The 17,548-nt window shown below is 36.9% G+C and overlaps 7 protein-coding genes across 7 annotated transcripts; 5 read left to right on the forward strand and 2 right to left on the reverse strand. All coding sequences in view use genetic code 12, as the record gives it.

Moving 5' to 3' along the window:
- Positions 1-2,599: 2,599 nt before the first annotated feature.
- NHP6A (high-mobility group nucleosome-binding protein) lies at positions 2,600-3,381 on the forward strand (the record flags this gene model as incomplete). The annotated part of the gene is made up of 2 exons (XM_049325942.1): positions 2,600-2,856; positions 2,913-3,381. 2 exons carry the CDS (start codon positions 2,600-2,602, stop codon positions 3,379-3,381), a joined length of 726 nt encoding a protein of 241 aa, XP_049178362.1.
- Positions 3,382-4,136: 755 nt separating this feature from the next.
- HRT2 (putative methyltransferase) lies at positions 4,137-5,501 on the forward strand (the record flags this gene model as incomplete). The annotated part of the gene is made up of 1 exon (XM_049325943.1): positions 4,137-5,501. One exon carries the CDS (start codon positions 4,137-4,139, stop codon positions 5,499-5,501), a length of 1,365 nt encoding a protein of 454 aa, XP_049178363.1.
- Positions 5,502-5,831: 330 nt separating this feature from the next.
- Positions 5,832-6,203, reverse strand: TOA2 (transcription initiation factor IIA subunit gamma; the record flags this gene model as incomplete). The annotated part of the gene is made up of 1 exon (XM_049325944.1): positions 5,832-6,203. One exon carries the CDS (start codon positions 6,201-6,203, stop codon positions 5,832-5,834), a length of 372 nt encoding a protein of 123 aa, XP_049178364.1.
- Positions 6,204-6,501: 298 nt separating this feature from the next.
- KGF56_004499 (uncharacterized protein) lies at positions 6,502-7,617 on the forward strand (the record flags this gene model as incomplete). The annotated part of the gene is made up of 1 exon (XM_049325945.1): positions 6,502-7,617. One exon carries the CDS (start codon positions 6,502-6,504, stop codon positions 7,615-7,617), a length of 1,116 nt encoding a protein of 371 aa, XP_049178365.1.
- A 31-nt stretch (positions 7,618-7,648) lies between these two features.
- KGF56_004500 (uncharacterized protein) lies at positions 7,649-11,062 on the reverse strand (the record flags this gene model as incomplete). Its single annotated transcript, XM_049325946.1, has 1 exon — positions 7,649-11,062. The coding sequence occupies one exon, from the start codon at positions 11,060-11,062 to the stop codon at positions 7,649-7,651; it is 3,414 nt and encodes a 1,137-aa protein (XP_049178366.1).
- A 205-nt stretch (positions 11,063-11,267) lies between these two features.
- KGF56_004501 (cleavage polyadenylation factor subunit) lies at positions 11,268-12,557 on the forward strand (the record flags this gene model as incomplete). Its single annotated transcript, XM_049325947.1, has 1 exon — positions 11,268-12,557. One exon carries the CDS (start codon positions 11,268-11,270, stop codon positions 12,555-12,557), a length of 1,290 nt encoding a protein of 429 aa, XP_049178367.1.
- Positions 12,558-12,795: 238 nt separating this feature from the next.
- KGF56_004502 (RIB2) lies at positions 12,796-14,901 on the forward strand (the record flags this gene model as incomplete). Its single annotated transcript, XM_049325948.1, has 3 exons — positions 12,796-12,855; positions 12,997-13,538; positions 13,608-14,901. 3 exons carry the CDS (start codon positions 12,796-12,798, stop codon positions 14,899-14,901), a joined length of 1,896 nt encoding a protein of 631 aa, XP_049178368.1.
- Between the last annotated feature and the right edge of the window lie 2,647 nt (positions 14,902-17,548).

Consider the following 17,548-nt stretch of genomic DNA (forward strand, 5'->3'; position numbering starts at 1 on the left):
ATTGAAAACTACCCAACTTGTTCTTTTTAAATATCGTACCTCTAAAAAACGAAAAACCAAACTTGTGTGAAGTCGCTTGTTAATCAAAGTTTAGTGACAATCACCAGTCCTCCCGCCGTTGGGTTGAAGAAAAACAACAAAGTTAGTTACCTGCCGTTGCCGGGTATTTACCCTACATCTTTCGCAGCGGAACGACACTAGCTGCCACCGACTCATCAAGCAGAGCGAGATAGTGTAGTAGGAAGGGGGAAAGTGTCGGTGGCGGCTAGTCAGTGTGCTCCATTATATCGCTCTCCTCGACAGTGTTGCTTTGTCACCGCATTGTTTCAAAAACTGTTGGTGATATAATGATCTATAGCTTGGTATGGAAAACGTTGGTTTTTTACAACCAAAATTTTACAACCAAATTAAATTTGGTTGTAAAAAAAAGGGTGAGTCGTGTATTTTTGTGACCCACTTTGTAAATAGCACGTGAGTCGTGTATTTGTGACCCACTTTGTAAGTAGGAAATGTTGTTACTGAACATCTTTTTTTTCTTTTCTTTTTTGGTTAAAAAAGTTGAGATAACTTGCGAGGAGAGGAGTAATCAAGAAGATTGTTTTAAAGTGTGAAACAAAAAAAAAAAAAAAAAAAAAAAAGAGGTAACCTAAAGGTATTTCCCGNCTAAATAACTCTGATCAGCTCTAAATAACTCTGATCAGCTCTAAATAACTCTGATCAGCTCTAAATAACTCTGATCAGCTCTAAATAACTCTGATCAGCTCTAAATAACTCTGATCAGCTCTAAATAACTCTGATCAGCTCTAAATAACTCTGATCAACTTTCATAGATTCCAATCAACTCTCATTAACTCTGATCAAACTCTTGATAAATTCTCATTAACTCTGATCAAACTCTAAGAAATACAATTGTCAAGACCTGAAAGCCTTACTTGTTTATGATTTGCGTCACGTGTTTATCACGTGATTTGACAGAAAGTCTTTAATTTTAATACGTTATAGCGTACTTACAAACATAAGAGATTAGTTATTAACACCCTTTTTTTTTTTTATCAGCAAGAAGTATTCATTTGATATTGAAGTAGAAATTATCTTTTTTTTTGTCCATAGTTTTTACAAATTTTGCCAAAATTTGAAACAAAATTTCCTTCTATTCTTCCAAAAAAGACAATACAAGGTACAAGGTCACAAATTTTGCTTGAAAATCATTTTCCAACAAAGACTTACTGAGACGGGGTGAAACGTAAACAGTACTTTGAAACATGTGACTACAATAATAATATAAGTTGGGCCTACTAAAGTGTGTTTCTGTGGTTTGTTCAATGTGCACTACTAAGCTTTTCCCTACTTTTTTTCTCCCTCTATACTATAAATTATAAAGCATATAGCAAAGATCTCACCATACAAATTTAATACACTTTTTTTTCCTGTTACCAATAGTATAATCCATACATAGTATATATATTACTACTACTACTGCTATTAACTACTAGTTATTAATTAACAGTGTATGTATATATAAAACACAATAGGTGTCACTAAAAAGTGAAAATGACTTAAAGACGATAACCCTCCCCCCCCCCCCCCCCCCCCCCCAAAAAAAAAGAGATCAACTTTTACAACCAACTTTTTAATAAAGAATTACTGAACAAACTCTTTAATCAATAAGCTCTCTTTAACCAACTTTGGTCAACTTGTTTGTACATCTTTTTTGAAGTACACATTTTTGTTGAACAAGGTCAATTGGTTTAACCACACATATAATATGTGTTTTTACATTTTCTATACACTAGTATCAATATGACATCAACCAAACCAACACCACCAACCAAACCAACACCACACATCAATACCAACCAATACCACACACCATCAACCAACACCAATCAACACCACCCACATATCAATTGACACCAATTGATATTTTCTCAATTTTTTCAAAATCTACCTAACTTTCTACAAAAAAAAGAACTATGTTTGATTAGAAAAATGTCGGTATACTTTGAATTCAAGTTCAATGGTTGGTGAAACCCATTTTTGGTGTTACACCAATAATGAACTGGTTGTCTCCAAAAAAAAAAAAAAAAAAGGGGGAGTGGCAATTGATACAAAAAAAGAAGAGAAGGGAAGAGACGAGAAGAAAAAGTCAACCAATAAAGCAAAAAAATCAAATAAACTAAGAGGATTTCACTTTGACTCGGTTTTTTTTTTTTCCCGCACCCCATGGCCTCACTGTCGCCGCCTTGGGGCCCCCCTCCTCAATTGATAATTGCTACACGCACGAACCGTTGCGTGCATCTACCAAAAACACGCGTCTTTTTTTTTTACTTTTCCTTTGCTTCCCACGGTGGTTGGTCTTTCTTTGTTTACTTATTTATGTTGTGGTTTTGTTAAAACCAAAACATTCCATCATCATCACCTAATACCTCATATATTTATACAAGGACATTATTACACTTTACAGTTGATGTTCTTTTTTTTTTGAGAGTCTTTTTTTTTTCCTTTTTGCTTGAGTCCTTTTTTTTTTTCCAACTTATTACAGCATTATTAAATACTAATACACTCTTTATAGCATTTAACCAAACCACTTCTCCGAAAAATGTCTGCTCAACCTGAAAAGAGAAAAGTTACAAGAAAAAAGAAAGATCCAGATGCACCAAAAAGGTCTCTTTCTGCCTATATGTTTTTCGCTAACGAAAACAGAGACATTGTTAGAGCTGAAAATCCTGGAATTACCTTTGGACAAGTTGGTAAATTATTAGGTGAAAAATGGAAAGCTTTAACCACCGAAGACAAGGTTCCCTATGAAAATAAAGCCGAAGCTGATAAAAAGAGATATGAAAAAGAAAAAGCTGAGTATGCAAAAAAAAACTCAGTTTAGAAGCAGCAAAGACACAAAAACAAATAGCTAGCACTAGTGCCCAACAACAACTTCAACAACAACAGCATTCTCCACCACAAACTCACCAGCAACAACAACAGCCGCAACAGCAGCCGCAACAACCTCAACAACAACCTTTCCAATCTCTTGCTCCTCAGATTCAACAACATTCAATTCACCAAAATCTACCACCTCAAAACTATCAACAACAGCAACCGCCGCCGCCACATTCTCTTACACAATTCCAACAACCTTACCAACAACAACTACAACAGCAACAGCCTCAATCTCATTATCCCTATCAATATTCTCAACAGTTTCAAGGCCAACAGCCTAATCAGCAGCAACAACAACCGCAACAATCACAACAACCACAACCACAACAGCCACATAATTATAACCACCCTCAGAATCTACAAAACCCAAATCAACCTCAAAATCCAAACAATCCTAATGAATATTATGACAATTTTTCATTTCAAAAGGATTTTTGGATGTAATGTTGAAGAGAATGCGAATGACACGGCGATAGAGTGAGAGAATGAAAGAGTGAAGGAGTGCGAATGAGAATGAAAGAGAGTGAGAGAAAGCGAGCAACTATCCTACATACCACCACCACCACCACCACCATCTTTGTTTCAATAATAGTTCCTTTAAGTGTGATCATCGTCTTTGTTGGCTTCGCTTAATTGTCTTTTTTCATCCATAGATCAAATAAAAATTTAAAAGATCTATTATTGTTAATTTTTTTTGGCTTAATATCCTCCTACCATTTTGTTGTCCTCCTCTCCCCCTCATGCCCCTTTAACCATCCTACCATCCTACCTTACCACTTTTTTTTATACACATGTTCCACTAGTGCTACTAATACTTTACCATTCCTGTTGATTTATCTAAGGTTTGCCTTTCGTTTTTTTTTTTATCCTGTTTTATTTTCCATAAGTTTTTTAGCTTATCTTTTTGTCATTATTACTGGTATCTATCCATTCTTTATTGAATTATTACATATATTTTTCAATTGTTGAGTTTTTATTGTAGAGTAATTGATGTACGTTCCACTCTCTCGGGAAGAATAATTTTGTTAGCAATCTTTAACTCTCATTCCTATTGAAGTAGTTTTGCACGTTTGATATTTTTTTTCAATGAAGTCCTGTTTGCAAGAAGAAAAAGAGAAGAGAAGGAGAAGAGAAGGAGAAGAGAAAGAGAAGAGAAGAGAAGAGAAAGAAAGGAGAAAGAGAACCGGGTGTATAACATGATGTTGCCACCGCCATATTATAACGATGATAAGAATTCGTTTGCTTACTCAACCGTGCATAAACGTTGGCCAACTATTATACAAGGAGCAATTGATGATGTTCAAGAAACAATTGCTTCAAATAAGGAGCAATTGCAAGATTCGGGATCAATTATTCTTGATCAGTTGAAACAGGTATTGAGCGATATGGAACACGACGCAAAGGTGAGACAATTTACTCCTAATGAGATTTCCATAAATTCACATTTGAGCCATTTCAATAAGAGTTTGGAAAAGTTCAACAGAAATAAACTTGTTACTTGGCAAACGGGACCGTGGTTGTATTTAGAATGCTACTTATACCAACTCATAAACAATTTTTTTATCGATAAGAAGCAAGACAAATTTTGGCAGAGTTATGACGTTTTTCAAAAGTTGAAAACGAAAACTTTTAAACAATCAGAGTTTGGTGTTTTTGAATTGTGTAAGCGGTATGAGACATTATCTCATCAGTTGAATCAAGTCACTGCTGACTCAGAGACCTTGTATTTGTTATTTGCTGAATTTATCGATATTTCATTATGGGGCAATGCCACTGATTTATCTTTACTCGCTGGGAATGTTACTTTAGAGGATATCAAATCTCTTCAAGGTGCCGAAGTTCGACAAAAGAATGAGGAAAAAATAATCGTTAATGACTTGAAACAGGCATGGGAAAAGAGCGGATTAAGTAGCAAGGGTGCAGAAAGAAGAATAGATATTGTTTTGGATAATTCCGGGTTTGAGCTCTTTGCTGATTTGATTCTTTGTTTGTTCCTACTCGATTCACAATTAGCTTCAGAGATTCATTTACATTGTAAAGAAATTCCCTGGTTTGTCAGTGACACCATGCCCAAAGATTTTAGAGACTTGTTGGACCAATTGAAAGATGGACAATTTTTCCCCAAGATTCATAAGCAAGATAGTAGTGCTATTCAACTAATCCATGATCAAATAGCAAAATATAATAAGGAGAATAAGATCATTATTGATCATTCTCCATTTTGGACTTTGGATTACAACTATTGGTCAATATCACAGTTTGACAGCTTGTTTGAAGAATTAACGAAATCAAATTTAATTATATTTAAAGGTGACTTAAATTATAGAAAATTAACTGGTGATTTACAATGGCCTAAAACGACACCATTTAGCGAAGCTATACAAGATTTGAAAGATAGTGGATTGACCATCTTGTCCTTGCGTACTTGTAAAGCTGATGTTGTAGTTGGATTGCCCGAGGGGCTTGAAGAACGTTTGGTTAAGGAATACAAAGATGAGGGCAATGGAAATGGTCAATTTTGGAGTAGTTCTGGGAAATGGGCCGTCATCTCTTTCAATAAATAGAATCTGATTGACACTATCGAGCGAAGCGTAAAAGTGTCGATAGTGTCACTAGTCAATTATCGAGCGAAGCGAGAAGAGCGAGATAGTGTTGGTTGATAGTGTTGGTTGATAGTGTTGGTTGATAGTGTTGGTTGATAGTGTTGGTTGATAGTGTTGGTTGATAGTGTTGGTTGATAGTGTTGGTTGATAGTGTTGGTTGATAGTGTCACTAGTCAATGGTGCTCCACTATCTCGCTTCGCTCGATAGTGTCGCTCGATAGTGTCGCTCGATAGTGTCGCTCGATAGTGTCGCTCGATAGTGTCACTCAATAGTGTAGTGTGTCACACTCTTTAGACCTCACCAGCTTTTCGCGAGTTACAAGCAACAATCTTAAACTTATCAACACTAATTTCCGTTTCTTCACTACTGGAGCCACTATTAGTCACATCACTCAATTTGACCAAAACATTTTTAATAATAAAAGTCCACACATCATCGCAAAATCGATACGTATCCAAATCCCCTTTAAATGTCAACTTCAGCTTTGCAATATTAGTTTCACTCTTGAGATTTTCAGCTATAATGCGATCAAAATTATTCAAAATCCGATTTGCCAATTGTGGTTGAATCTTCTCATCCGAAATTAACGTATCTAAAGCATCGGCTAGCGTTACACCAATCGTCGATCTTCTATAAAGCTCATAATATGCCGGAGCGCTCATCTCAAATAATAACAATCCTTCCTAATAACAATCCCTTCCTAATAACAACGTTTCGTCCCAACAATCCTTTCGCCCAAATACCCTATTTACTCCCCTTAATCACCTTTCGTTTCCTTTTGCTTCAAACGTTGGGTGAGTTTTTCAAAAATCTTTTTTCGTTTGAGTTTGTCGCAAAATGCAAGGAATTTGGTTTACGACATTGCGCGCACGACACAAGTGAAAAATTCATTCATTCATGCCCAACCATGGAGTCACAGTAGGGTTTTATTAGTTTGTTTGTTATTAATTGAGTCAAGAGATGGACAAGTTGACGGTATCTGAGAGGTTTAAGAGGGCGGTTGGTGATTATGAAAAAGTTTTTCAAAGTGGTAAGCGTCATGACTCGCTAGAGTTTCAGAATGAGCTAGTTTGTGTAATTAAAGAGTTTCAACTTATTGTTCAGCTCGTTGAATCATTATCTTTATTCAGTGATAATGAGTCGATACTGGAGCTAAACACTGCATATATGCCATATTTGAACTTGTGGTTTTATTTGGCAAATTTGTTTTCGCGGTTGTTGCTTAGTGATGGGCGCATCTCCATTGACAATAAAGCTGATTTTTTGAATCTGGCAAAAGATTATGTGATTGCATTTTTATCAAATGTGTGCAATTATGACTTGCTTACCAAGATTCAAAAACAGAAACTAAGGATGATGCAAAAAGGTGAGGAAATTGTACTAGCCCCACAAGCAAAGCGTCTGGAAAAAATCGAAAACTTTAGAAAAGAACAAGCATTAAAAAGCAAAATTGATGTTTTCCATCAATTGAAGAATAAAATGGATGGAGACAAGATTATTGAAGATGAAATGGATGGGGGGGAAATAGTTGAAGACGAAACGATAAGAGAAATGTATTTGGACCAATTGCAGCTAAATATACTAAAGGCATTTGACCTATTTGAACAGATATCCATGGAGTTACAAGTTCTTTTAAATCGACCCAAGATTCAACAGCTTGATAATAGCCATCAAGAGGTAAAAAAAAGTCAAGATCCAACAGGATATACGCCTAATGTGGAAACTAACCCTTTCTCAAAAAACAGGAAAATATCAGATTTAATTGATAACCGTGGCAAAGTATTACAGCCTTTTATTATAACGAATAACAATAAACGACAAGAGTTGCAACAAAGAGTTTTTGGTACAGGACAAGTACTACCTTCAATGAGTGTTGAAGAGTATCTCGATTATGAATTGGCGAATGGAAAGTTGATGAAGGAGGAAGTGAAGAAAGGTAATGCTGGTGTTGGCGATGATGATGATGAGGAGGAGGATAGTGAGAACGATGAAGCACAATTGGAGAAAAGAAGATGGGACGATTGGAAAGATGAGAACCCTAAAGGTTCTGGAAATACAAAGGGCAATATTGGATAATGATAAATACAAATATCGTGTATATATATATTTAGCCTATTATAGATAATTCATCATCTAAATTCTTCATCCATTCCAAATATTCAATTTTCAATTGATCAATCTTAATGATTTCTCTACAATCTTTCAACTGCTTAACCAACCATTGATCTTTCTCTGGGAACGTTTTCATACAATTCAAAATAATCATGTATAGCTCCAATATTTTCAACTTGACTCTTTTTTCAATAGTGGTAGTTTCATCTTTAAATCTTGTAATGAAGTGATACAATGCTTCAATAGCACCCCTCTTATCACCAAACTCTTGTTGGGAATTGACACATCCAAATAATCTCCAGCTATACAAATACTCATATATTCGCAATGATGCAAACATAGGTTGCGTTGAAGCATACTCAGAAATGATTGAGCAAATCATGTTATAATGATCCTGAAAGAATCGATTGGAATTATGCGATGATGGGAAGATTAACTTAATTTTCAGTTCTTGGATAAGCTTGTGAATGAATCGCTCAAGTAACAATCGTAACTTGTGAGTTTTAGATAGACGATTCAATGATTCGATAACTAGTTGATAATCAGAATTCAATAGTGCTAGATCAAATACATTTGAATAATACTCTTGTGTTATAAATTTAGATGTCGTGTTCTCAATAGCCAATTGCTCAAATTTCAATGCCGTATCAATGTATTGTCTTTCAATCTCAGTTGGTTTGGGTGATTGTTTGATTTGAGATAGACACAAAATGGATAATGCATGGTAATACTCCGATTTTGATGGCACGGTGGTTTGAAACGTGCTTAAAAAGGCCGCATTTTCTTTTCTTTCCTTTAAACCATTCAACCTTTTTATATCGATATTCTCAACTTGATTGTAGTCCTCAAAAGCTTTGAAGAATTCTTTTGCATTGTCTGTTAGTAGATAAATCAATCCAATTAAAAAATTCTCATCAGCTCTTGAGCTTGATAGTTTATCCAAGAAATATGTTTTCAAATAGGTGCCCTGATTGTGGTTAATCAATATAATTACTGCGTCAACAATGTAACCATTTCCTTCAGATAGCGTTTCATTGTAAAAATAGTGATACGCGTCGTTGATTTTCAAACTGCTTATCAACTCATTCAATTTCTTATTGGTTTCCTTCAGAGCAAAAACATGCCAGAATAGTGAGTACTTCATATTACCAACGTTTTCGGTATCAACGGGAGCATCAAGTGACGATGAAGTAAAGCAGGTGTCAAAGATTGTTTCGGCAATATTGTACTTTCTTATACTTTCAACTGCACTGTTGACTATTTTCAAAATTTCATCATTGGCTTCGCATATGAGCAATAGCACAACCAAGTCTACCAAAAGTGTGATATGTTGTTGCATGATGTCCTTGAATATCTGAAATACCATAAATTTGAAAAAATCACCTAGTTTACAAACACTTGTACTTGTAAAAGATTCAACAACCATCAGAACATCACCTTCTGATACTAATGAATTGATAATTTCTAAAACTCCTGGAATACTACCCAAATCTTGCAATATCGTTTGGATTTCTTCATCAGTAAATTTTCCCAAAAGAAAATCTTGAAATAAACCGTTTGCCCTTTCCGCATCAAATGCAACAGTTTCTATGACCAACCGTTTATACAATTTTTGATACGACTTTACTGATAAGGAATTTTTCAATTTGGCAAATATTTGCATCAATTTGCCATCTGGACTTTCAAGGTTTTTAAAGCTGATTGACTCATAAAAATTGGATGGTCTAAAAACTCCAAAACCATTGGCTTGTACCATAATTTGCATATCGTTAAACGGCGTGATTGCAAAAGCTTCTTGACTTAATTTGGAAAACTCTTTACATAATGAAAAGAGCTTAAACCACAACTGTCTTGGAGACTCTGAAGCCAAAGAGTTGGAATTTGACTCTATCAACGTCAAAGCATTTAACCGAAGGCCACCGTAAACTTCTTCTTCTTCTTCTTCTTCATCTTCTTTTTGCTGTTGTTGCTGTTGCCGTTTTTCTTTATCTTTTGTTTTTAAATGTTGACGTAAAATGGATATTGATGTCGAGATGATTAAGTCATCAAAACAACCAGAATCAAAAATCTTCCTAATGTAATAGTCCGAGTCATTAGAAGCCAAGATTTCCTCTTCTTCAACATACAAGGGTGGTTGTGAAATGTCCACCTGAACAATGGAACCAGTGGTGAAATCAACTTCATAAGAAACAAGAACCGAGGAAGTATTTGATTTCCATAAAATATGGTATTTCAAATAGTTTTCATCTTTACTTTGACCGTATTCTACTTCATAGTCTTGTATGAACCAGATATTATTTTGAAATGTCGAGTCGTGGTAGAAAATCTCCGATGATGAGAACAATGCACTTGGTAATTCTGGTTGGAAATCAAATTTTGAAACTTCTTCCAATGTATTATTTTCCAACTTGCACGTTTTGAATAAAAACCGACTCTTTTTAGAGTCTCCGGCTTTGGTGGTAATAAAAAATGTAATCAAATTTTCACCACAATTAGTGGAAATCAACCGTAAATATTTCGCTGGAACTAAAGTGAGCCAGATATCGTAATCTTGTTTTTTATATAGGGATGTGCAACTGATAAGTTGATGCTTGTTCATATCCCAAAGTTTTAGTTCCTTGCTAACTGACAAAGTAACCAAACGGTTTCCCACTTGCACTACATCCACAACCGCGTTTGAAGAAATGCCATTTATCTCTGTTTCCCTTTTGCTACTAAAGAACCCACCAATAAACGACGACACGGGCTCATGAAATGTCGAGACTGTGACTTCACTCAATGCACTTTTCCGATGAAAAGAGAGAATTGTTCCATCTCTAAGCGCAACTATCAAATCCAGCCGTGACACCAGTTTCATAAAGTAAGGCGCAGATTTCATTTCAAAGGAATAGGGGACAGATATCTTACCCCAAAGTTCAAAATCGGTCAACGACAACAAACTCTTATGCTCGATAAAACTCTCTAGTGGTATTTGCAAGCTGATTAGTAAGTAGTTTGAGTCAATTATATCCAACCAGATGTAGTCGTCATTGCTGGAAAAGCTAACGCAGCTGGTTGACGAGATAACGTTTGGCAACTGTAGCTGCAAGTTTTGGAATTTCAACCCTATACCATTGAGCCTATTTTCAATGGGGGTAAAAACAATAGTCTTTAAATCATTCAAAATCGTACAGGAAACGGTATTCACAAGCGCCGAGTCTGAAAAGGCAAGAAATTGGCCTGAAATGGCCAATTTCTGTGAAAATTGATCATTTGCACTCCATGTCTTAGTCTTAGTCTTAGTCTTGGACAGCAAGGACAATAAATTTGCATCTGGATACTTCAAGGGTAGCCTTATAACAAACGTTTGTAAATTTCCCACATACCCTGAAAAGTTGGTGGTAGCAAAACTCACATTTGCCGAACCCATTATCTCCCACAACTTGCCCTAATTTTTGGCTCCCCGCTAGCTTCACAACTTTTCTTCACCCTAACAACAGCAGCTAATGAATGAATTGAATTGAAGAATGGAAAGAAAAAAAATGTGTTGATGATTAAAGCGATTTTTTTTTCTCTCTCTCTTTCTTCTCAACGGTTTTTTTAATTTTTCAACCTTTTGGGTTTAATTGAAGACGATGTCATCGGTGGTTTATTACAAGTTTTTGCACCAGAAGAACAAGAATGTAATACATTTTGATGGGACGGGGATAAGTGTTTTTGATTTAAAAAGAGAGATTATCCAACAGAACCATTTGGGGGCAGGAACAGATTTTAATATCAAGTTATATCATTCTGAACAACCTGAGATAGAGTATGAATTAGATAACGATGTGATCTCGAGGTCTAGTTATGTTTTGGCCAAGAGATCTCCAGCTTCTGCTCGTATGGGCAAGTTTAACAATGCTTCGCGGTATATAACGGGGAAGCCCAGATTGAATAGGAAAATGATCAATAGCACTAATAATGCTAATGTAACCGCAATGAGTATGGCGGCGGCTACGGGGACAGGTTCTGTTGTTTCAGTAGGTGGAGCTGAAGCTGGTATTACAGAGGAAGAAAAAATCAAGTTGATGTTTGAGAACCAGTCAAGTGCATGGGCGCATACCCAAGATGAGTTAGCCCAGCACAAGATGGTGTATTACAAGCCAACAACAACAACAGCGACGACAGCAGGTAATGAAGATAAGCCACCTCCTGGTTATATATGTTATAGATGTGGTAAAAAGGATCATTGGATCAAGAATTGCCCTACAAACAACGACCCTAATTTCGAGGGTAAAAAAATCATGAGAACGACGGGTATACCGAAATCATATTTAAAGACTTTAACCAAAGAAGAAGTGGAGAAGAACTTTGGCCTGATTACTAATAGCTCCGGGAGCGGAGACGGTATGGAAAAGGAAGGGAATGCAGTGTTGATCACGGACGAAGGTGAGTATGCCATTGCATTGGCCGATTCAAAGACTTGGATGAGTTATCAAGAAAAACTACAAAATGCGGCAATGAAGTCGAAACAAGAATATGACTCAAGATTAGTTGGTTTAGCTCAACAGGAGAACAAGTGGGAATTTATAGACCCTCTATCTCAAACAAAGAGGGTTCTTCAACCACCAATTTATATGACACCATGTTGCACAGATGCAAGCAAATTGAAAGCAATGAAAAATTTCAACTATAACCAAGAGGGTTTGGAAACATTATTGATCGAAAACGATTTCCATTGTCCCAATTGCAATAAAGAGGATATATATATAGACTCATTAGTGCGGAATGAGGAGTTGGAGAATAAAATCAACCAGTTTGTGGAGTCTAAGGAAAAGGAATTGGGGCTCAAAGATCCAAGTAAGAGGTCTTTTAAAGATGTTCTTGGTAATGATCCAACAGCAGCAGATGATGGACCAGATGTTAAAAAACAAAAACTATAACAATCTACCAAACTAAACATATTTTTCCCCTTTCTCCTCCTCCACCTCCACCCCCACCTCCTTCATCTTCTTCTTTATATAGAAATTAAAACCCCATCCTTTTGAATGTTTTATTTCTCTTTTAAAGACAAGAATACCTTTTGTTCTTTACCACTCGATGCTCTTTTGCGCGAATTTGAAAAAAAAAAGAAAACAAACAAATAAAAAAATTTAGGACATTTTCCACCATTGGGGATTCATGAAACGAAGTGTACATTCAAGCGCTGTGCAAGCAAACACTACTCACTCAGGGGCCCTGGTAGGGGCGGGACCTCTGAATGTACCCGAGTACTACTTCTCAAACGGGCTTCGCAGAATTCGCCCTTATTCATACACTTATAACACATATTGCAAACAACGCTGGCGTGGTCGACCCCTCTTAGACGTCTTCTCCGAGGAGTTTAGAGAGCGTACACCACAGGCGTATGCCCGTGCTATGGCAGAGGGACTTGTTACTGTAAACAATATCCCCGCTTTTCCCAAAACCGTGCTCAAAGACGGAGACTTGATCCAGCACTCTACCATCCGCACAGAACCTCCAGTGTCAGCAGACCCCATTGGAATCGTTTATGAGGATAATGACTGGCTCGTCATAGACAAGCCGCTGGGCATACCTGCACATCCCGCAGGTAGGTATACCTACAACACTGTGACAAATATCTTGTTTCATGAGATGGGCCGTGTAGCTCATCCGTGCAATCGCTTGGACAGACTCACCTCGGGATTGATGTTTTTGGCCAAAACGAGAGACGGCGCAGAAAGGTTGACCCTGCAGATCAGAGACAGAACAGTGCGCAAGAAGTACCTTGCGCGCGTCAAGGGTCTTTTCCCCGGACGCCTCACTGTAAATGCACCATTATATACATTGAGTCCGAAACATACTCTCAATGTTGTTGACCATGTTAGGGGTAAGCCCGCTGAAACTCTGTTTCAGCGACTAATGTATGATCGGGAAACAGACACTAGTGTGGTGGTGTGTCTCCCGCTTACGGGTCGTACACATCAGATTAGGGTACATTTGCAATATGTGGGGCATCCTATAGCCAATGATCCTATTTACTCAACACCAGCTGCACTAGCAGGTGTAGAGTCGATAAAAAAAGCACTAGCAGGAGCCAAATGCGACCCAGGTGCAAAAAACTGTGCAAATGTAACCCTAACAGGGGACTGTGCAAGAGATGGTGAAGATGGTGCAAGAGATGGTGAAGATGGTGCAAGAGATGGTGAAGGTGGTGCAAGAGATGGTGAAGATGGTGCAAGAGATGGTGAAGATGGTGCAAGAGATGGTGAAGGTGGTGCAAGAGATGGTGAAGATGGTGCAAGAGATGGTGAAGATGGTGCAAGAGATGGTGAAGGTGGTGCAAGAGATGGTGAAGATGGTGCAAGAGATGGTGAAGATGGTGCAAGAGATGGTGAAGGTGGTGCAAGAGATGGTGAAGATGGTGCAAGAGATGGTGAAGATGGTGCAAGAGATGGTGGAGATGGTGCAAGAGATGGTGGAGATGGTGCACTAGCGTTGCCTTCGGCTCCTGATGACGGAGATGGTGGTTGGGAACTAGTGATTTCCTACCTTGATTCGATTGGAAAGACACGCCCCGCATCAAGCTGGTTCTTCCCCGATGCTCCTGGAGAAATGCTCATTCCTTCGTCCTCCCCTGATGACCCAGAATACTCCGACCCCGGAGTCAACGACTTGTCACTTTGGCTACATGCATACCTGTACTCTGCTGACGACGGATCCTGGCTGTTCTCGACGCGTTTTCCTGCGTGGGCAACAGAACCTGCCAAAAAATACATGCGCATGGCCATAGAAGAGGCAAAGAAGTGCTCAGAAACAAAGACTATGTTTAACGTGGGGTGTGTTTTGGTCAATAGCGGTGATGTCATTGCAAAAGGCTACTCTAGAGAGTTACCGGGAAACACTCACGCAGAACAATGCGCAATACAGAAATACTTTACCGCTGCCCTGGGCAGTAATAATTCAAAAGAAATGCCTCCTTACACCGAGATATACACTACTATGGAGCCGTGCTCAAAACGGCTCAGCGGCAATTTGCCCTGTGTAGATAGGATTTTGGCCCTCCCGATAACCTCTTGCTTTGTTGGTGTATCAGAACCAGAAACGTTTATTGAGAATAATGTGCTGTTACAGAAATTGACTGAAAACGATGTGTTTTATGTGCACGTGCCTGGTTTGGAAAAGGAGTGTCTTAGCGAGGCTACAAGAGGTCACCCTCAACCCCCAGTGATTTCTTCTGAGCCAGTAGACTTAGACTTAGAGAAGAGTAATAAAAACAATAATTAGTAATAAACAATATGGACAATGCTTTTTTCTACTTGACGCTAGCATAAGGTTGATATACTTAACCCAACATTTGAGCCAAATTTCGAGCACTGTTGTAATATCTAATAGGCCCAATTCATGGTCCCTACAGATAAAACGGGTCCCTTCAGGATCATGATTGTGTTCTCTCTATATTGTAGAAGTTTTTTCAAAGTGTACTTCTACACGACCTTGTTTCTCTCAAAGTGAAAAATTATCAAAAAATTTTCTTGCAAAAAAAAAAAAAAAAATTCAATCACCAGACCACTTCTTCTTTGCAAAAAGAGGATGACGAGGTTCTAAGAGGTTCCGTAAGGCTCCTCAATACTAAATAGTATGTCTTCAAATTATATTCAATGTTCAGCAAATTCAGAATTGCTAGTAAAGGATGATCAAAAACAAACAAATAATTCAAACTAGAGTATGTGACTATAAAGTATGATCACAACGTTATTCTGATATATGAAATCGATTAGTTTTTGTTGAAGTTGTCTTAAAATTGACGAGGCTGATTTTACTAACCAAATTTGAAGTGATCAATGTATGTGACTTTCTTTTTAATCGAAGAACTTTATTTTTTTCTTCTTTTTCTTCTTTTTCTTTTGTTTTCTCCAAGATAATGATGATTTTACAAAAACAAAGCTGGAATTACTGGCTGAATCTCTATGATTGATAAGTTTTTGCACTATAAGTTACTGATATTTTGAGAATCTAAAGAAGATGATATTTGGCTGTACAGAGGAGGAGGAGGAGGAGGACCTGAAAGGGAGGGGGTATGATATTTGTACAGTGAGCCTTTTTCTTAGTACTAACTAATGTTTTACTAGAGATAGTGTATGTTTGTAAGAATTACATCAATGCTGCTTCTTTTGTATGAGGAATTTTTGCACTGGGCACTGATATATATAAATTATGAGTGACAACGCATTATATGGTGGGCCTCAGAAACCCATCGCTACTGATTTAGTAAGACACAATATAGCTTTGGTGGTTTTTTTTTTCAATACTAACAATTGAGAAACTATTATTGTATGTATTATTTTTTTCAAGATTACAATATTGAAGTGATGATATTCCTAGATGACGAGTCAGAAATTTCGGGGTTTCCCCGTTGATGACAACCTATTTTTATAATACCATTCATGCATTTCTGATTCAATTGTGTTTAAAAGATTGGGCGTCAAAGAAGAAAAAAAACCAACTAACCTTTTAATTAAAATAGAGTTGTTGCTCATGTTTTTCCATTGCTGCTGCTGTTGCTGCTGTTTTTATCTCGATACATATGCGTGGCATTTTAGTATATCTTCAATTATCATTTTATCCAACGAGTTTCAAAGAAAAATAAAGTATAGTGATAAATTTAATAGGATGAACAAATTCATAAAAAAGACAAAATAGACAAGCATATGTCTGACTTTTTATCTTTATGAAGACAGTCTTTTCTCATGTCTGATTTTTTTTATCACATAACAGCTTTGGAATTTGTTTCTTAATGATTTTGGAATTGAAGATCATATTAAGAAGCCGCGTAACTTTGTATTTTGGGTCCAGAGAAGAAGAAGAAGAAAAAGAAAAAGAAGAAGAAAATCGGATAAAAATGCTTGAAAACTCACAGGTGTTTATGATGATTATGCCACTTTTTTCACGACGGTCTACTGTTGTTTATGGACTGTTAATCTTTAAACATTGATGATAAAATCTGGCCTTGACCGGCCGTGGTACCTGACATTTACTTGTGTGAAATGAAAGCTTTTTTTTGTCTTTTTTTTTTTTTTTTTTTCCTTCTAGACCTGAGGAGTTACTCTATATATTTAGTAGTAGCTATATAAAATAGATAACAGCCATGTCTTTGGTTGTTAAAGAACAGTTCATAGAGAATGGTGTGTTATACATAAGCTCTCTAATTTTGACTTCTGTTTAACTTTTCCTTTTTGACTCATAATTTTCCTAAAAAATAATCCACCTGGAGACACAGAATCACCTTGACGACACTATCGAGCAGAGCAAGATAGTGGAGCACACTAGCTGCCACCTACATTCATGAGTCAGAAACAGCAGTCTGCTCTAGTTAGATACAGCAGTTTGTTCTAGTTAGATATAACAGTCTGCTCTAGTTAGATATAGCAGTCTGCTCCAGTTAGATACAGCACTCACTGTCACTAGCTAGTAGGGAGCTAGCAGTTTGCTCTTATTTTGTCCTTGACTAAGTAATTCATTCCAGCTCCCAACCCATTCCATCATTTTTTTCCCCAAACACTGTTCAAATAAAGTAAATGCTTATCAAGGGATAAAATAAAATAAAATAAAATAAAATAATAAAAATACATCCTTTACTAGGGTCTGCAATAGGAAAAATTATACCGATCTGTGATGGAAGCATATTAAATGGAGTGGGGGTAAGGGTTAATAGAGTCGACTAGCTAGATTTTGCGACCGGCTGGATTTTTTTACTGTATTTAGAACTTGCACTATTTGGCTTTTACTTCTTTGACATAAATAGCTACGAAATCGCTCTTCGATAAGTCCAGGACTTCAAACTTGAATTGGAGTTAGATCACCACTATTCACTTAATTATTGTGGCTTACAAAAAGTAGAGACTTAGTTATTGAAGAAAAAAAAAACAAAAAA

The sequence above is a fragment of the Candida oxycetoniae genome (assembly GCF_023343755.2).
Source record: "Candida oxycetoniae strain CBS 10844 chromosome Unknown scaffold12, whole genome shotgun sequence".
Lineage (NCBI taxonomy): Eukaryota > Fungi > Ascomycota > Pichiomycetes > Serinales > Debaryomycetaceae > Lodderomyces > Lodderomyces oxycetoniae.